The sequence below is a fragment of the Atheta coriaria genome, unplaced genomic scaffold, assembly GCF_025399875.1.
Source record: "Atheta coriaria isolate IRGN ID8LTWV9N9 unplaced genomic scaffold, Caltech_Dcor_3.1 hic_scaffold_9_pilon, whole genome shotgun sequence".
NCBI lineage: Eukaryota > Metazoa > Arthropoda > Insecta > Coleoptera > Staphylinidae > Dalotia > Dalotia coriaria.
Window position 1 is genome coordinate 8,327,757 of NW_027045451.1, and position 15,306 is coordinate 8,343,062.

The window sequence follows — 15,306 nt, forward strand, 5'->3', positions numbered from 1 at the left end:
GTCATATTATGTGAGCAGGCTTGATATGAATTCGAGGCGGATTCGTGAAAGTACAATGTGGAATTTTTGAGCTGAATCTAAATGTAATATGCGAGATTTATCCGAGCGCACTCGCACACATGAGAGATGTCCCGGCGAAATTCCAGGATAAGTGGCGTGCGCTTCAATTTCAGCAGCGAGCGATGAGAAAAATATGAAAATTCTGAAACAAAATTGCTTTCACTCGGATTGAATCATGTTATTCAATAATACAGACCAAGTCTGCACGCTTTTTTATTTTCTCCATCAAAAACAAAATGGCGGCTGGTGAAATAAAAAAAAACATTTTTAGGTTTTGTATTTAAAAAGGTGATTTAGTTGAGTTTAAGTTAAAGTTTTCATCGTCTTTGGCGGTAGTATTAATAATGCAATAGATCCGATTGGATTTTGGCTTTGGCGGTCTATCGATTTGTATAGGTTAGGTTTTAAGTGCTATTTGACTTGGGCGCTCACACATGAAATTGAAACTTTTTGTCGGCGACTTTTCTTCTTTTCTTCTTTTGCTCGCCGTGGACTGTAGGAATTAAAAATCTAACTTTTGAGTTTTTAGTAGATTAACTAGTGGTTTATCTATGAGCGGTGTTGCTTTGAATGGTATTTAGTTAAGCTATACCTACTTAGGTTAACTTAAGTGTGATTGCATTATTCGCCCGAGTGGACTGCAAATTACTTACACGGGATTAGGAGGCGGGTGTTACCGCAGTCAAAGGCTTCCGAAAGGCAAAAATTTCAATAGAAGTGAAAAATTATTATAAAATATTAATTTTTTTTAATTTTTGAGTGAATAATAATATGTAGGAAGTTTATCTGCAGCTATTTTAATAGTTTCTGTTGTTATCTACCAGTAAACACAAAAAATATTCGAATATTTTTGATAATTTTGGAGTTATGATCAATTTTATTACCTTTTATGCAATTTTATGCAACTTTATGTACGCTAAATGTAAAGAATGGGAGTTTTTACTTAGTTTTTATAATAATTTTGGAAAATTTCATTTTTATTAAAATTTTAATGAATTTTTTCTACTTTCATCTTTAAAATATAAATTTTTCCACGGTTTTGAGACACAAAAAATGGTATTTTGAACACGGACGGCCAAAGCCGTGGCTAAAGTACTTTAGTCACGGGCTTTAGTCACTCTTGCTACAGTTTATCTAAAAAATTCTAAAATTTAAAACAAAAAAAGAATTTCTACCCATTTTTGTAATAATTTTATGAAATTTTATTTTTATTAATACTTTAATCAAATTAATTTCAAACTAATTCATTTTTTAACACTTTCAACAAAATTTTTCAATGTTTTTGATTATAAAACTGCATTATTTCTTTAAATATGTCGGCGTATGGAATGCGAATTGTTCACTTTATGCACATTGGCATTTTTCATGCGCTTTGGACATGAGGGGCGCTTGTGCACGCACACGCAAGGGTGAAAACACCCGCAGGCCGCTAATTAACAATTAATTAAAAGCGCTGCGCCGTGTTTAATGCGTACATTCGTTAGCCGGTCGTCGTCGTCGACGGCGGCGGCAGTGGCGGTGGAGGCGGCTGCGGAGGCGGCGCGCAGGGGTGGCGCGCTCGTTGTGTTCGCCTTTTCACCCCTTTCGCGCACGCATTCAATTCGGCACACAACGCGCAACAAAACACACAATAAATTCTCGGCCGCCCGCAAACGTGTAACGCGCTTTTGTTTCAATCGCCAAAGCGAATCACCGCCGGAGAAGAAAACGAGGAGTTTTCACATTGGAAAAAAAGCCTTTTCAATCGCCATTCAAAGAAAAATTACGTTTTTTGCGAATTTTATTTTGTTCGAAACAAAGAAGACGGTTTAAAAATTAAATACGCAAAGTGGAACATGGAAAAAAAAGTATGAAAAAAAAACCTTTAGGGCTGGAAAAAGTAAAAAAAAAAGTTATTAACTGTTACAGTAATAATTAATTTTCAAAAATATAAAGTTATTAAGCCATTATTAAAGTAAAGAAAAAGGCAAATTTAAGAAAATTAAAATAATTTTGAGGTTAAGTTTACTGAAATTTTCAGTCTGAAAACGCAAAAAAATTAAATATTTTGTATCTAGTGCTTAAAATTTCACTTTGGAGGCTTTTAATTGATTTCAAATTTTTTTAAAAATTAGGAATAGGCTTTCTTTTGTCTTATTTTGCAATTTTTAAAGTTTTGGCGCTAAAAAGTATAAAATTAAACATTAAAACGACGAAATTAAGTTATACAACTTGTAGTATAGCCACTTTTCACACTAGTGCGCAAAATTTGTACTTTACACACAGTAAAACTTCATAAAATTACAGAAAAACTAAATTTTTTGGATTAAAACTTGAAATATTTCAATATTAATATTATTTCATTACCATCAAACAAAAACTTTACGTTGAGTTATAGTCACGTGAAAAAGTAACCTCAAAGTTCACATAGTCAACATCCAGATAAAAATACCGTTTTAGGTGTAAACATTAGTTTTAAAAGCGGCGATTAATCAAAATAATGATTTTAATGACATTAGCAGTTAAAATTTGCTTTTAGTTTTTATAAAAATCGAAAATTATTAAAGAATCTTTGTATTTTGTTTACAGGTGTGGTTTAAAAATAGAAGAGCAAAGTGGCGTAAACAGAAACGTGAGGAACAAGAGCGCATGCGCAAGATGGCCGACGAAGACGTATGCCGCGCTGGTGGCGCCACTGGTGATCATCAACTTAATCTTAGTGTTGGCAGCGGTGGACACTCACTACAACCACCGCCGACGTCGAGTTTCAGCGAGGATGATTCTTCTGACCTGGAAGTAGCCTAAATCCTATTGTCAAACAAATTCTGATTTCTAGTCATCTGTGAATATCATACTTATCACAATTTACCACAAATCAACCACCATTCAATCCAAACAAAAAAAAGTATAAAATAGTGTTTGTGAAATAACTATAGATACTTAGGTACCAACACAACACACAACGTTATTTACTCGTTTATGTACTGTATAAAAGTGTAAATATTAGTAGATATGATAGATATAATAGTGATATGGAAATATGTAATGTAATTAACAGCGTAGTGGATGTTATGTTATATATAAGTTATGAAATGTTGTTCTTCTCACACCTTGTACATATTAGTAATGCGGGACGAATTCAATGTGACTATGTGACATATTTAGATTGTAAGTAGGACGTTTTTCGATGATTATGTGTTATTCGGTAGACAGTGGCACGAAGGCAATTTTAGACTAAATGTAAAGGAAAAGTCATGAAAATACAATAAAAACGTTTAAACATATATTTACATCTTGTTTTTATTCAACATTGATGTTTATTTTGATTTTGCAGGAATAAGCGGTAGGGGAATGTGATAGAAGTTGCCTATATGTAATTTTCAGTAAGCCCAGCTGTCAAGAAGTTAACGCGGCGAGAGTCGGTTGTATTTTTGGTTAGAAAAGTTAATTAAAACGTAAAAAGTGCTTGGTAATCATGCAACAAGCATAGAAAAACAGAAATCTTTCATATTTTGTCTTCAAGTGATGTTAATAAGTGAATTTTAAGTGTTTGCACGCCAATATAACCTAAAAATACACCAACTATTGATACAACGAACAGGTGAGTGCAAAATTGAAGTTTTCTACTATTTTCCTAAAGATTACATCACTTTTCAAGATCAAATATCATTAATAAGCTTAATAATCGATCAAATCAAGTGTTTAACAATGAAATTACACTATTTTAATGCGTTTCAAGACCATAAAACTAACAATTACTTAGTTCAATCCATATGTTCTCGTGAATTATATGATTGTACAATATATTGTACAGCATATTGTACCGTCACTTAATCTTCACCTAACGTAACCTAACTTTCGTGTAGATCGAAAACCAAATTTAAAAAATTAAAAGTTTTTTATATTCCCCGCGCACTTTTATCATGTTTATTATACCTGGAATATTCAACTGGAGTACAAAAGAGTTAAATGTATCAAATAGTCGGTAGCACATTAAAATTAATTAATCAAATCGATTCAGTGATTTGGAATATTTCGCTTGTTTCCACCCGACTGATTGAAACTCGCCGCGCGCGCTGATTTGCACTTTTAATTATTCGCACTTTTCCACACGGCGCTCGCAAATTAATTTTAAGCACAAATCAACAATAAATACACAAATGATATCGCATTCATTAAGAGATTAAAAATATCATTTAACAACCGTGTGATTAAAAAGAAATTACGAAATAATTTCTCTCAATAATAATTTGTGGCATAGATGCATAAATTTACAGAAAAAATCATCAACAATAAGCGTGGCAAAAGCCGCCGGTGGAATGATTTAGTCGATGGACTGATTTGATTATCATGACAAGGCCGATTCATTTGATACATTTAACTTTTTTGTAACAAAACCAAATTTGTGAAAATTAAACGTTTTATATTCCCTGCGCACTTTTATCATGTTTATTGCGCCTAAATATCAACCGAGTACAAAAGAGTTAAATGTATCAAATAGTCGGTAGCACATTAAAATTAATTAATCAACCGATTCAGTGATTTGGAATATTTCGCTTGTTTCCACCCGACTGATTGAAACTCGACGCCGCGCTGATTTGCACCTTTTAATTTGGCCTGCACTTCAATACTATGCTCTCGCAAATTAATTTTTAAGCACAAATCAACATTAAATACACAAAATGATATCGTATATTAAGAGATTAAAATATCATTTAACAACCGTGATTAAAAGAAATTACGAAATACTCTCTCTCAATAATAATTTGTGGTATAGATGTATAAATTTACAGAAAAAAAATCATCAACACACATGTTTGTTTGTCCTGGAAATATTTGAAACAAACCCGCACATATCGAAAACAGGCTTCTTCAATACGGCGGCGACGATTTGATATTTCTGATGCGTTTATTGGGTCGTATTGTGGGTGTTTTTACTGTTTGTACCTTATTTTGCGCAACGCGCAATGTTTAGTTTAGTAGTTTCCGCTTATTTTGTGTATTTTCCGTATCATGCAGCTGCTTTTGTTTATTCGTTGCGCGTTTCTGTCCGCAAATTGCAAAACTAAATAAATAAAAATGTTTTAATTTGGTAATTGCGATTGGTAAATACATCGATACTGAATAATGCCCGCACATTGCAACAACATCATCGGCGTCGTTCTTCTTCCGAATCGCGCCCTGAGGGTGTTTGCGATGCTTGTTTGGGGTTGCCAAGCGTTTTATGCGAGCTTACGATTACCGGCGTCAATCACGCTGATGAAACGCTGCGCGCAGGGTGGCGGAGGGTGCGAAATGTCTAAAGAGGCCAGTGCGCGCCGCCGTGGGGGGTGCAGCACGACATAATTGAGTTGATATCAATGTCACTCGCACCCATTTTCAACATCACCACGTCGATAATCATCTTTTACTGCGGAGTGCATTAAAAACACATCATTGTTGAGCGGCTAGGGCGGATTGGGCCAAGGGCACGCCGTATTAGGTAAATTATTTGCCACACGTTGTATTTATTACGTGCTTAAGATTTATCACACTTCAGAAACACTCTTTATGAATTAATTAACTTTTCATAACATATTCATATAATATAGGCAACTTTATTTACAGGAAATTATGAAACTGATGATGTACACAATATTGTGTAGTGACAGCGTTACAAGAGACAGCAGAATTACAGTCGAAGGTGTCGCTGATGTCAAATACGACATAACCTTTTAAACTTAATTTAAAAATTAAGTTTTCTTATGAAATTTCTGTTTTTTGAGGATTTTTAACGTTTAAAAGTTATTCTTCTACTATTGCTCAAAACAAATTCAACAAATCAAAGACTATCATCATCGGTAAGCCGTCCTTTTTATACATATAACGAAACAATGTTAATTTTATTTTATTTTCATAACTAGGCAACTTTTTATACATCATACAAACAAATATTCAAACCAACGTAGTTGTCTTTCTGACAGAAACAAATGTCATTTGAATATGACATTAGTAAGAGTGCAACTTTTCATCCCAACGTGATTCCAACCCTAAAACAGTGAATAATAATACAATGAGCGTGAGTGTATCATGTTCGAGTGCATCCGGAAGCGAATCTGTGAGATAATTAAAGCAAAATTTAAAAATCACATTACAATATTAGCTTACAAAGTGGCGTGACACAGATGGACACACACGAGAGGCTCCCTTGTGTACACTTCGTATGCATACAGCATGTCCATTAATATAACGGAAACGAAACGTTCCTGTAACACGATCTCCACATCCCCGGCCGCAGAAAAAAACCCCAACCGAACAAATAGTTGGAAATTTGTTACGAATTGACCAAACCTATGTGCAGCACTTTTTTCTCAATTGTGATCACGTTGATTATCCCACGGTCAGCGTATTTACCTATTAAATAATAAGATCACGTACGCCCGCAAAGGGTGCACCCTCCTGCAGCGCGTTTGTCTAATTACCTTCCTGTTTGCGTTTCTCATGCGGGAGTAATTATTTCACATTAGATCAACATCAACAACAGCAGCCAGTAGTAGGTTTGCAGCCAGTACACTTAACTTGAATCAACGCCAAAGTTAATTCCGCGATGGAAACATTATTACGGCATTACGAAATGTGCCAGCGATATAATTAATTTTGCATCGGTGTGTGGATGTTTTAGCTAATCATAAATCAACATAATTAGCAGAACAACATACAAAATGGGTAATGACTAAAGCATATTTCATCATAACGTGATTACCTGGCCGGCAGCGCAGTGGATGCAAACGATGCACGCTTTGTTTGCATTGAGGTGCAATTGTCCAAAAAAAGGATTATCGCTCAAAACGTACCGACAGCGGCCACACACGCTGAAAACTCGTTTTAAGATGATTTCAAACGAAATAAAAAATTGATCATTCAAGGAGGCCCTTAACAGAGCACGAGGACGACAACAATCCAAAACGTAAAAGAGCAAATAATCTTTTACTTCTACAACTCCAGAAATAGAAAAGAACACAACGATGACAATTCGTTTCTTTTCTGTCTCTGTGTGTCACCAGTGTTTGTTTTTAACCTTTTTATATCTCGCTTAGAAGCTTAACTATTATATAAAAGTATAACTAGCAAAGATGTATCGTATCGACTTGATGATGACAATGTTTTGTCGTTTTTTTATTCTTGTGCTGTTGAATGTGGTCGCGGCGCAAACATTTTTTCGTCAGCTGCTGCTGTGCTGTGCGCCGAGGGGTTACTCGATTGTTTGCAGAAGCCACGAATGAGCAAACTCGATGTCATGCGTCCGTGAAAATTCAAGTGTACTTCATCTCGCGCGCCCTCCGCACGAGCAAACGACAAAAACGACGAAATACAACCAAATACAAGCATGGTATGACAATAGGTCTTTTGGTTTGCTTGTAGGGATGACAATTGACAGTAAATGATAAAAAATATTAGCAGGTAATTTTCGAGCGTATTTATTTGCGCTTCGTCCGCAATTAGTCGTCAAGACGGCGTGAAATGCTCGTCGTCTGCGCAAACACTATCCACGTTGTGCAAATAGGCACAGGGATGGTAAAAACGTATCTGGTAGCCTAAAAATTTGCCATTCAAGGGGCAGCTATGCTAATATTTATTGAGAAATGACAAATTAATGTTTTTTTCTTGTAAAAATTTCGTAAAATGGTATTTTGGTGCCAAATTTAGGAAGAAAGGTAATTTTTGCATATTTTTAAGGTAAAAAATAGGACAAGATTGAATTTTATTATTGAAATTTTGTTGAAAAGTCACTTCTAAGAAAATGGCATCAAAAACATCATTTTTACTGATTATATCATAAAATTTACAAAAGATGGCTAAGATTACAACTTTGGCAACCGAATTTTGTTGTTAATCTGTCATTTTCAAGAAAAATTAACATAAAATATTTATTTTTGAAGCAAAAACAGAAGAAATATGAACTGACATTTTCAACAAATCTTATTACTTATGATTTAGTAATAAACTTTATATTTTACAGTCAATTTGTTTAGTAATTCTGTTCGTAGTTAAAGAATCGGGATGTAAAACTAAGAAAAAATAATTTATTACGTAAATTTGATGAATTTTAACATAATTCTAACAAATAACAGTTTTTCAACAAGTTTTTCTTCATTAAAAAATCATTAAATCATGTTTTACTAATAATTTAATCTATTTTACACACGATTTCAAAAAGATTTCAAATTTTCTAAACGATTTAATTCCAATTGCAGCGCATTTTCGTGTGAGGTCCGATAAAATAAGAAAAGCCCCGTTCTGCACACCCCTGTTAAACCTCACACAGGTAGATATAGGTATACACGTTGTTAGCGTGCCAGCGCATTTGTTGTGCTGTCAACAAACAGCGGATTAGCAATTGTGCAGTTAAACTGTTTGTAATTGATAGGATATGGATACGCGTTTGTCCTTGGTCGTTGTGCGCCAAAGGGCGAACGTTCTCGCATTGTGCGCGTCTTAATATTCCTCCATTGAAATATCGAGCATTTCTCGAAAATTATTAAACCCATAGCTTACCAGCTTATGAAATATGTCTTAAATACGCCTCTGGTGTCCATAGCACAACGCTAAAGTTTATGAAAATAAATATACGTTGTGTTGTACTGGATGGTGGATGTAGGATGTGCATTTTGTTCAATTGTTCAGCGCCATTGTGAGCGGGAGAATAATGCGGCCGATAATTGGAAAACTCCCGAGTTGCAACGCGGTACAATATGCATGTCCATTTTCACTATTTCGCCACACATCACACTATTTGTCGATTTGTCATAGGTTGCCGGGGACAAAGCGCTCGCAAAATGTGCACACGGTCAAAATATCAAAATATTTTTATTTGCGCGCACGTCAAACTCAAACCCTTCCATCACGGACAATATAAATACAATTTCCTTCAACATTCAACAGGAAATAAATTTACTCTCGCATATGTAGATAAAAAGAAATGCGTGTAATCAAGAGCAGATGAGGAGGGTTTATTAGATCGACTCGAAGCGCTTAGCAACTGATATGGAAAGCCTTCAAGCTCTTTAACCGAATGCGCTCCTATACGTTTTCGATCGGTGCACAATCACCCAGTGAAACCCATCAGTTGAATTACTCATCAGAGTTTTCTCTCGCGTTGGAAGCTTAGCGGGTTAATGAAAATGTTGCAGTCGCGCTGCGCGTTGCTTGTGTCCTACTTAGCATATAGAGCTTTGTTGGTGTGTGTGTGTGTGTGTGTGTGTGTGTGTGTAGAAGCGCGCGAAGGCGTCGTCGCGAAGGGTGCGCTAATAAAAATAATGTGTTGCCGGCGGGCGTTGCTTTTGCTTATGCCGGTTACACCTTGGCGGGGCGTATCATTATCGTGAGTACAGCGTAAGCCAAAGCCGACTCGAATTATAACATGTACATTAAATTAGATGCAAAATGCACACTTTTTGGTTACATAAGACTATATCTGCACATAGATAGCAGATGAAAGGGAAATAGTTAGTTTTATGTTTTGATAGTAAATAATATTAATTTTTTTTAGAATTTGTTATATTTTTTGTTTGAATATGACAAGATATGAGTTATAGGTATTATAAATTTCGCGTGTATTTAGGGTATTTTTTTGTGTTTTTGTAGTTCAAGAATTTCAAGAATTTGGCAAAAATTCACCTAAAATGTGAGGCAAAATTTTATTTTCAAGTCTAAGTAGTAAATTTGGCAAAAACTGACATTTCTGAGTCATTATTTTGTATTTAAAATTAATTTAGCAGAAAATTACGTATCTAGAGAAACTTCATCAATAAATGTCGTTAGAAATTACCTAAATATTAATTGAATTTACAATTAATATTCTAAATTCAGTGTTTTTAATAATAATATAATTCATATTATTCACGTGCCAACGAAGCATTTGCTTTGTTTGAGGAATTGTAGCCAATTTTAGGACTTTTCTAATTTCTTTCTTAGAAATTTTTGAGTTTTAATTGTTATTTCGCCATTTAGAACGCGTACAATTGAAACAAATGTAAAATCATAAAAAAATCAGTGGTATAATGCTTATTTTACACCGATTTATTAAAATTTGGGTCAATTTACGAATTTTTCATCATAAAAATTTAAAATTTCACAAAAATTTGAACTGAAATTACTAAAAATTGAAAGTATAATATTATTTTAATACGTAAACAATGAAGTTTTCCATATCTACATTGAAAACAATAAAAATCTTAATATTTTTCCTCTAAAAGATATAAAATAAGTATAACTCTGAATTGTGACGTTAGTAGGAGTTTGGCAGAAGATTGGAGTGCATTAGCCGCGTCTCTAGCTGATGGCTAAAACCCGGCTAGGCCGGGTATTATGCAAGCGAAAAGCCGAAAGTGGCAACTCTCGCGCCATGGCGACAAACACCTCTTAATGCTGCGATATTATCTCCGGCGGCGACAAGAAACGCATGAAGTGATTAAAATCGCATAAAAACTTAGCACCCGAAAGCCGCGGCCACAATCCCAACCCTTTAGATACCTACCATTCATTTTATTCACATCCACCAAAGTAATATATTCATTTAGAAAAATTACACCATATAGGATATGATACTAGATATTATTGTTAATAATGCGTTAATAATGTTGTCGTTGCAGCTTAATATACACAATTCGGGTCGCCATCGTAAATTCGCACCCTATGGTACGTAACAAAGCGTTTTCTCGCTAAATTATGCACTCTCGATGTGCCCGGATATGTCGAAACCGGTAGGCCGGATAATCTACCCTCGTCTGTCACCGTGTCGCGCTCGTTTTAGCGCACATTAGTCGGAATGTTAAACGATTCCCCATATCGCCCCAGTTGGCAGTCGGTACATGTACCTAGTCGTCGGGGTTCCGGATTGACCGATTTAGAGCCAAAGATGGCCGCCATCGTGGCCCCGAATAATAATACCGCATGTAGAGCGGCACAAATGCATGATGCATATGGCGCTGGGTGCGGACCTAAATTCTTAATCCAAATCCAAATCTACATCCAAATCCGAATTTGAATCCTTAGGTATTGCTGGATATTTTATTCGGGCCATCGGGCGCGTTTGTTAATCCACGTCAGCTGTCATCGGCTTAAAATAGTTCCAACAACATATTTAAAAAATTGCGTATTAAGATATTATGATTAACATTTGGATCATAATCGTGTAATTTGGTAATAAATTTATTTATTACTTTAACATTTTAAATTGCAAAGATTTTCTTCTTTTTCTTTTAAGAGTTATGAAAAAAATTGCATATTTTGCTAATGCAAATGTATTTTTTATCCGCTTGTAAGAAGAAAGTGCAAATCGTAGTAAAGTACAAATCTCCCAGGACCTGCTATAAAAAATACTAATGCTTACCTAACCACCAGCACACCAGCAGGGTTAGAAGAAGTAAAAAAAAACCGACTGGAAATAAGATTTGCGTGTTACGCTTGCATTGCGCCAGAAGTAAAACATTATGCAAACATGCAACTCGACGTTGATGCATCATGCATCGGCGCATCGATGATGAAGAGAAAAAATAAAATAATAAAAGAATTAAAACCGGGAGCGCGTTTTCCACACGCAGCACTCGCTCTCTCTGGGCGCAATCGCCGCCGGGCGCGCCCCGCAATCAGGGTGGTCGTGGATGAAATGCGATGCGACGGTGCGTAAATGCGTAACGCGTCCGGGGGATTATCTGCGCTCTTCTCTTGCGGCAAACACGCCGATTGTCCGAGCACAACTCGGCACTCTCTGCACACCTCACACAGGCATTATGCACGCATTTATAATTTCTGGATGTTTGCGAGCAGAGCGAGCGGGCTCGATTTCTCGTCTTATGGTTTTATTTGCGCAGCGCACACACAGTCAACAAGCGACTGAATACTTCGTATAGAATTGAGTCGCATCGGAAAACTCATCCGATCGTGATTTAAAGCGATCAGCGCGTAAACACGTTTAATATTTGCGATTCGTAACGCAATCGTTTACCGAGTTTTTCTTCTTCTCGGGAGAAAGGAGCCGACAAACGAGTGCCGATTCGTTATGAATGATTTAAAATTAAGATTATACGCAAATAGACATACTTTATAAAATATTTTCTTTATAAATGTTGCTGAAAACGTTTAGGTATTATGTTTTTACCTTTTACTAGGCTACAAACGATAGGAAAACGTTGAAAAATATTCAAATTTCCACTTTGATCAATTTATTTCCCACAAATGGTTGTTGACTATAGGCAACCCAACACACACATTTTACTTTCCTGCGCTCACGTAACCTCTTTGTTGTCATCGAAAAGTTTCAAGGAAATCAATATTTTCACGCCGCGCACCTGGAGCACCTGTTTACGTTTTCGCGTTTGCTCACTAAGCTAACTAACATTGTTAGTAGTGTATATTGTCCTAGTCCTATGTGGTCGCCATGTCATCCGTGCAGTTTTTGTTTGTTAATGTGAAGCGATCGACGTCAATATTGCGCGTTTTCAGAATTTCGTAGACTTGCATGCGGGAATGTGCGTCGAGATCCAATTGCCGGCCAAATATCCATATTAAATCTAAAAGTTTATGTTTTTTAGTTAACAAATATTAACAATATTTATTGTTTTATTATTACCATGATATCCTACACCGAGTAGTGTACTTGTACATGTCCAGATGATGGCGTAGTTGTCATAATCAGTATTGAGTACTTGATAGTACCCGAAACCTGGTAACCATTTGGCGACTGCGTTGGGCCATAAAGATGTCCGCCGATGCAGGAAGAGTGAAGATGCACGCCGGGACACTGTCGCCACACCTTCAACGTTGTTGGTGGCGCCGGTCCTGCATTAATTCAGTGTCGAAAAATAAAAACAAAGCAATCAAAAACGCATCGCATACAATAGGTCATGAATTAACAATTTTTTGCCATGTTGACACCAACAAAAATATTAATCTATTTTACCCAATTTAGATAGACTTACCAGCGATTGAGTATTGTAACCGATACGTTTGTTTGCTTGCGGTTTAATTGTTGCAAGTCGATTGTGGTGCACGTGGAAAGCAATTCCATGAGATGAAAACTTCGTTCGACTTCATACCAATGTCCGAAGAACTAAAACATTTAAATTAATTTTTATTCACAGGTTTTTATGTTTTGGTAATCTCACTCTTGACATGTTAAAGTCCCTGATGAACGGTTGACGTGGACAATTTCCTAATCCGATGCTGTTCACTACGCTTAGCATTAAAGGCACTAGAATTATAACAGTCGCGTATTTGTAGTAGAAAGCAGCCATTTTCTGTTACTTTCGTATAGTTTAATCACAATATTATTTAAGATTTTATGTTATAGTTAAAAAAAGTGTTTTAAAGAGTTTTCAGTGCGTTTTTCTCGTGATGTCGTGCGTCGCACACACAATTGTTGTGCTTATGAATACAAGTACAATGTATTACTGGACTATCACCAACGGACATGATGGTGACATCCATAAATTCATTAAGTTTCCGATTTAAATCGTGGTGTTCGATCGCGCAATTCGATCGCGAGTCGTCACACAAACATTGCCGCGTGCGCCGGCGAACAATAAAGGTGAAATTGGTCACGTTTGTTACGATGTTACGGACGCCTTTCAAATCGTATCTGTTGTTTTTGTTTCGGTTGCATCGGGTATCAGAAGAGACGAAAAAACCGATGCGTACTTGCCGCCGCACGACCGAAATATCAACATTCAGATAGATATAAATAAATTAAATACGAATTAATGTTTAGTAATTGCTTGTTATCGCGCTGCGCGAGTTGCAACATTTACGCGATTAGTGAGAATGCATAATCTATAAGCAAGCCTGCACATCGTCAGCGATTACGGCAATTTGTATATGTTATTGACGTCATTTCTACATGTTAGAGAAAAGCAGTTGCAGATTTATGTTTGAGATAATTCTAAGTGTAAATGAGAACAACACATGCATTTAAATGCTTTGAAACTGCACATTTTAACGGAATAACTATTATTTTTTTAATTTTCTTTTTATAGTTAAGTAAAATTGTGGGTTTTCTTTGGAGTAAGGACTAAATAACATTATTTAACTGAAGATGTTTAAAAATACAAAGAAATAAAGTGGGAGTTCACTTATTTGCCTCAACGGCATGGAATTTGTCAAATTAACTCACGTTAAACATCTGGTTCTCAACATGTTTATGGTCAGGTTGTGTAGGTTCTGTTGAAGTATTGTTTTCTTCATCAGAACGAAAATAGACTCTTGTGGGTCTAATATTCAACAACAATAATAATATTATATAATATATTAATTGCCCCAGCAAACTTTGCATCACTTTAATTATAAATGTTGTCTTAAATTAATTTTAAACTTGGTTTTATTAAATTTTGTTATTAAAATCAAATAAAAAGACTAGTTGATGACTTAAAAACATAATTTGGCGCACTAGTGTCTAAATATGAAATATTATACATCAAAAAGTTAAAGTTTAATTTAAAAGTAGCAAATTTTTTAACTTTTTGAGTAAACTTAAGAAAATTACACGAAAATTCAACAGAATAATGTAAATAATAACTGAAAAAGATATCTAGATATATAATTAAGTAATGAAACCTTTACTATGGGTTTGTTTTAAAAAATATAAAGGTGAAATTTAACTGCGTAAATATGAAAATAATGAAAGCGCACATCTATGCGCGAAGGAACACGAACAGATTAATAAATCATACACTACACAACGAATCGAGCGTTGTGCGTGTGGTGCGTAATCGCAGTGTAATGATCGACTGCTTCCTTTCGTCTCATGAAGAAAAAAAAAACACGATGAAATCTAGGTCTACCGCCAAACTATGGCCAAACTTTTGTTAAATTATTTCCGTACTTTCTTTTTTAATATCAGACTCCACTTAAATCTAGCAGCCGAAATATTGAATGCAAAACAATTCAACATTTTACGCACAATGTGGAAGTAACATAAGAAAAGAAACTTTTACGGTTAGTTTATAATGACGTGAAATAAGCTAATTGTTCACCGCCACGCATGTTTTTGCGTTTCACGCGGCGCTTGCTATGCTGAAAATGCCGTCGAGTTCTAAATCAAATTAATTAAGATCACCGCGGCGCATTCCCATGGCATGGCACTCGGAAGAACAGATGCCGCATTGCAATTTGCGGCGAAAAGCACGCATTGTGAGACGATTATGATGAGATCGCGCTCGGCGCTCACAAGCGACCAATTTGAGCGGAACGCAAACTCAACTCAACGCGCAATGGTACAGGGTACTGAAAAAG

The 15,306-nt window shown here is 35.6% G+C and overlaps 2 protein-coding genes across 2 annotated transcripts in view; one reads left to right on the forward strand and one right to left on the reverse strand.

Moving 5' to 3' along the window:
• Positions 1-3,271, forward strand: part of LOC135798394 (homeobox protein goosecoid-like) — an 8,378-nt gene extending 5,107 nt beyond the window's left edge. The window contains exon 3 of the mRNA XM_065311236.1: positions 2,629-3,271. Within this exon, the coding sequence (XP_065167308.1) occupies positions 2,629-2,844 (216 nt within the window). The 3' untranslated portion in view covers positions 2,845-3,271. The remainder of the gene's footprint in view (positions 1-2,628) is intronic.
• A 9,137-nt stretch (positions 3,272-12,408) lies between these two features.
• LOC135799167 (apolipoprotein D-like) lies at positions 12,409-13,747 on the reverse strand. The gene is made up of 4 exons (XM_065312188.1): positions 13,185-13,747; positions 12,999-13,129; positions 12,650-12,858; positions 12,409-12,590 (listed from the first exon to the last, which is right to left on the reverse strand). The coding sequence occupies exons 1-4, from the start codon at positions 13,311-13,313 to the stop codon at positions 12,445-12,447; spliced, it is 615 nt and encodes a 204-aa protein (XP_065168260.1). The 5' UTR covers positions 13,314-13,747; the 3' UTR covers positions 12,409-12,444.
• Positions 13,748-15,306: the final 1,559 nt, after the last annotated feature.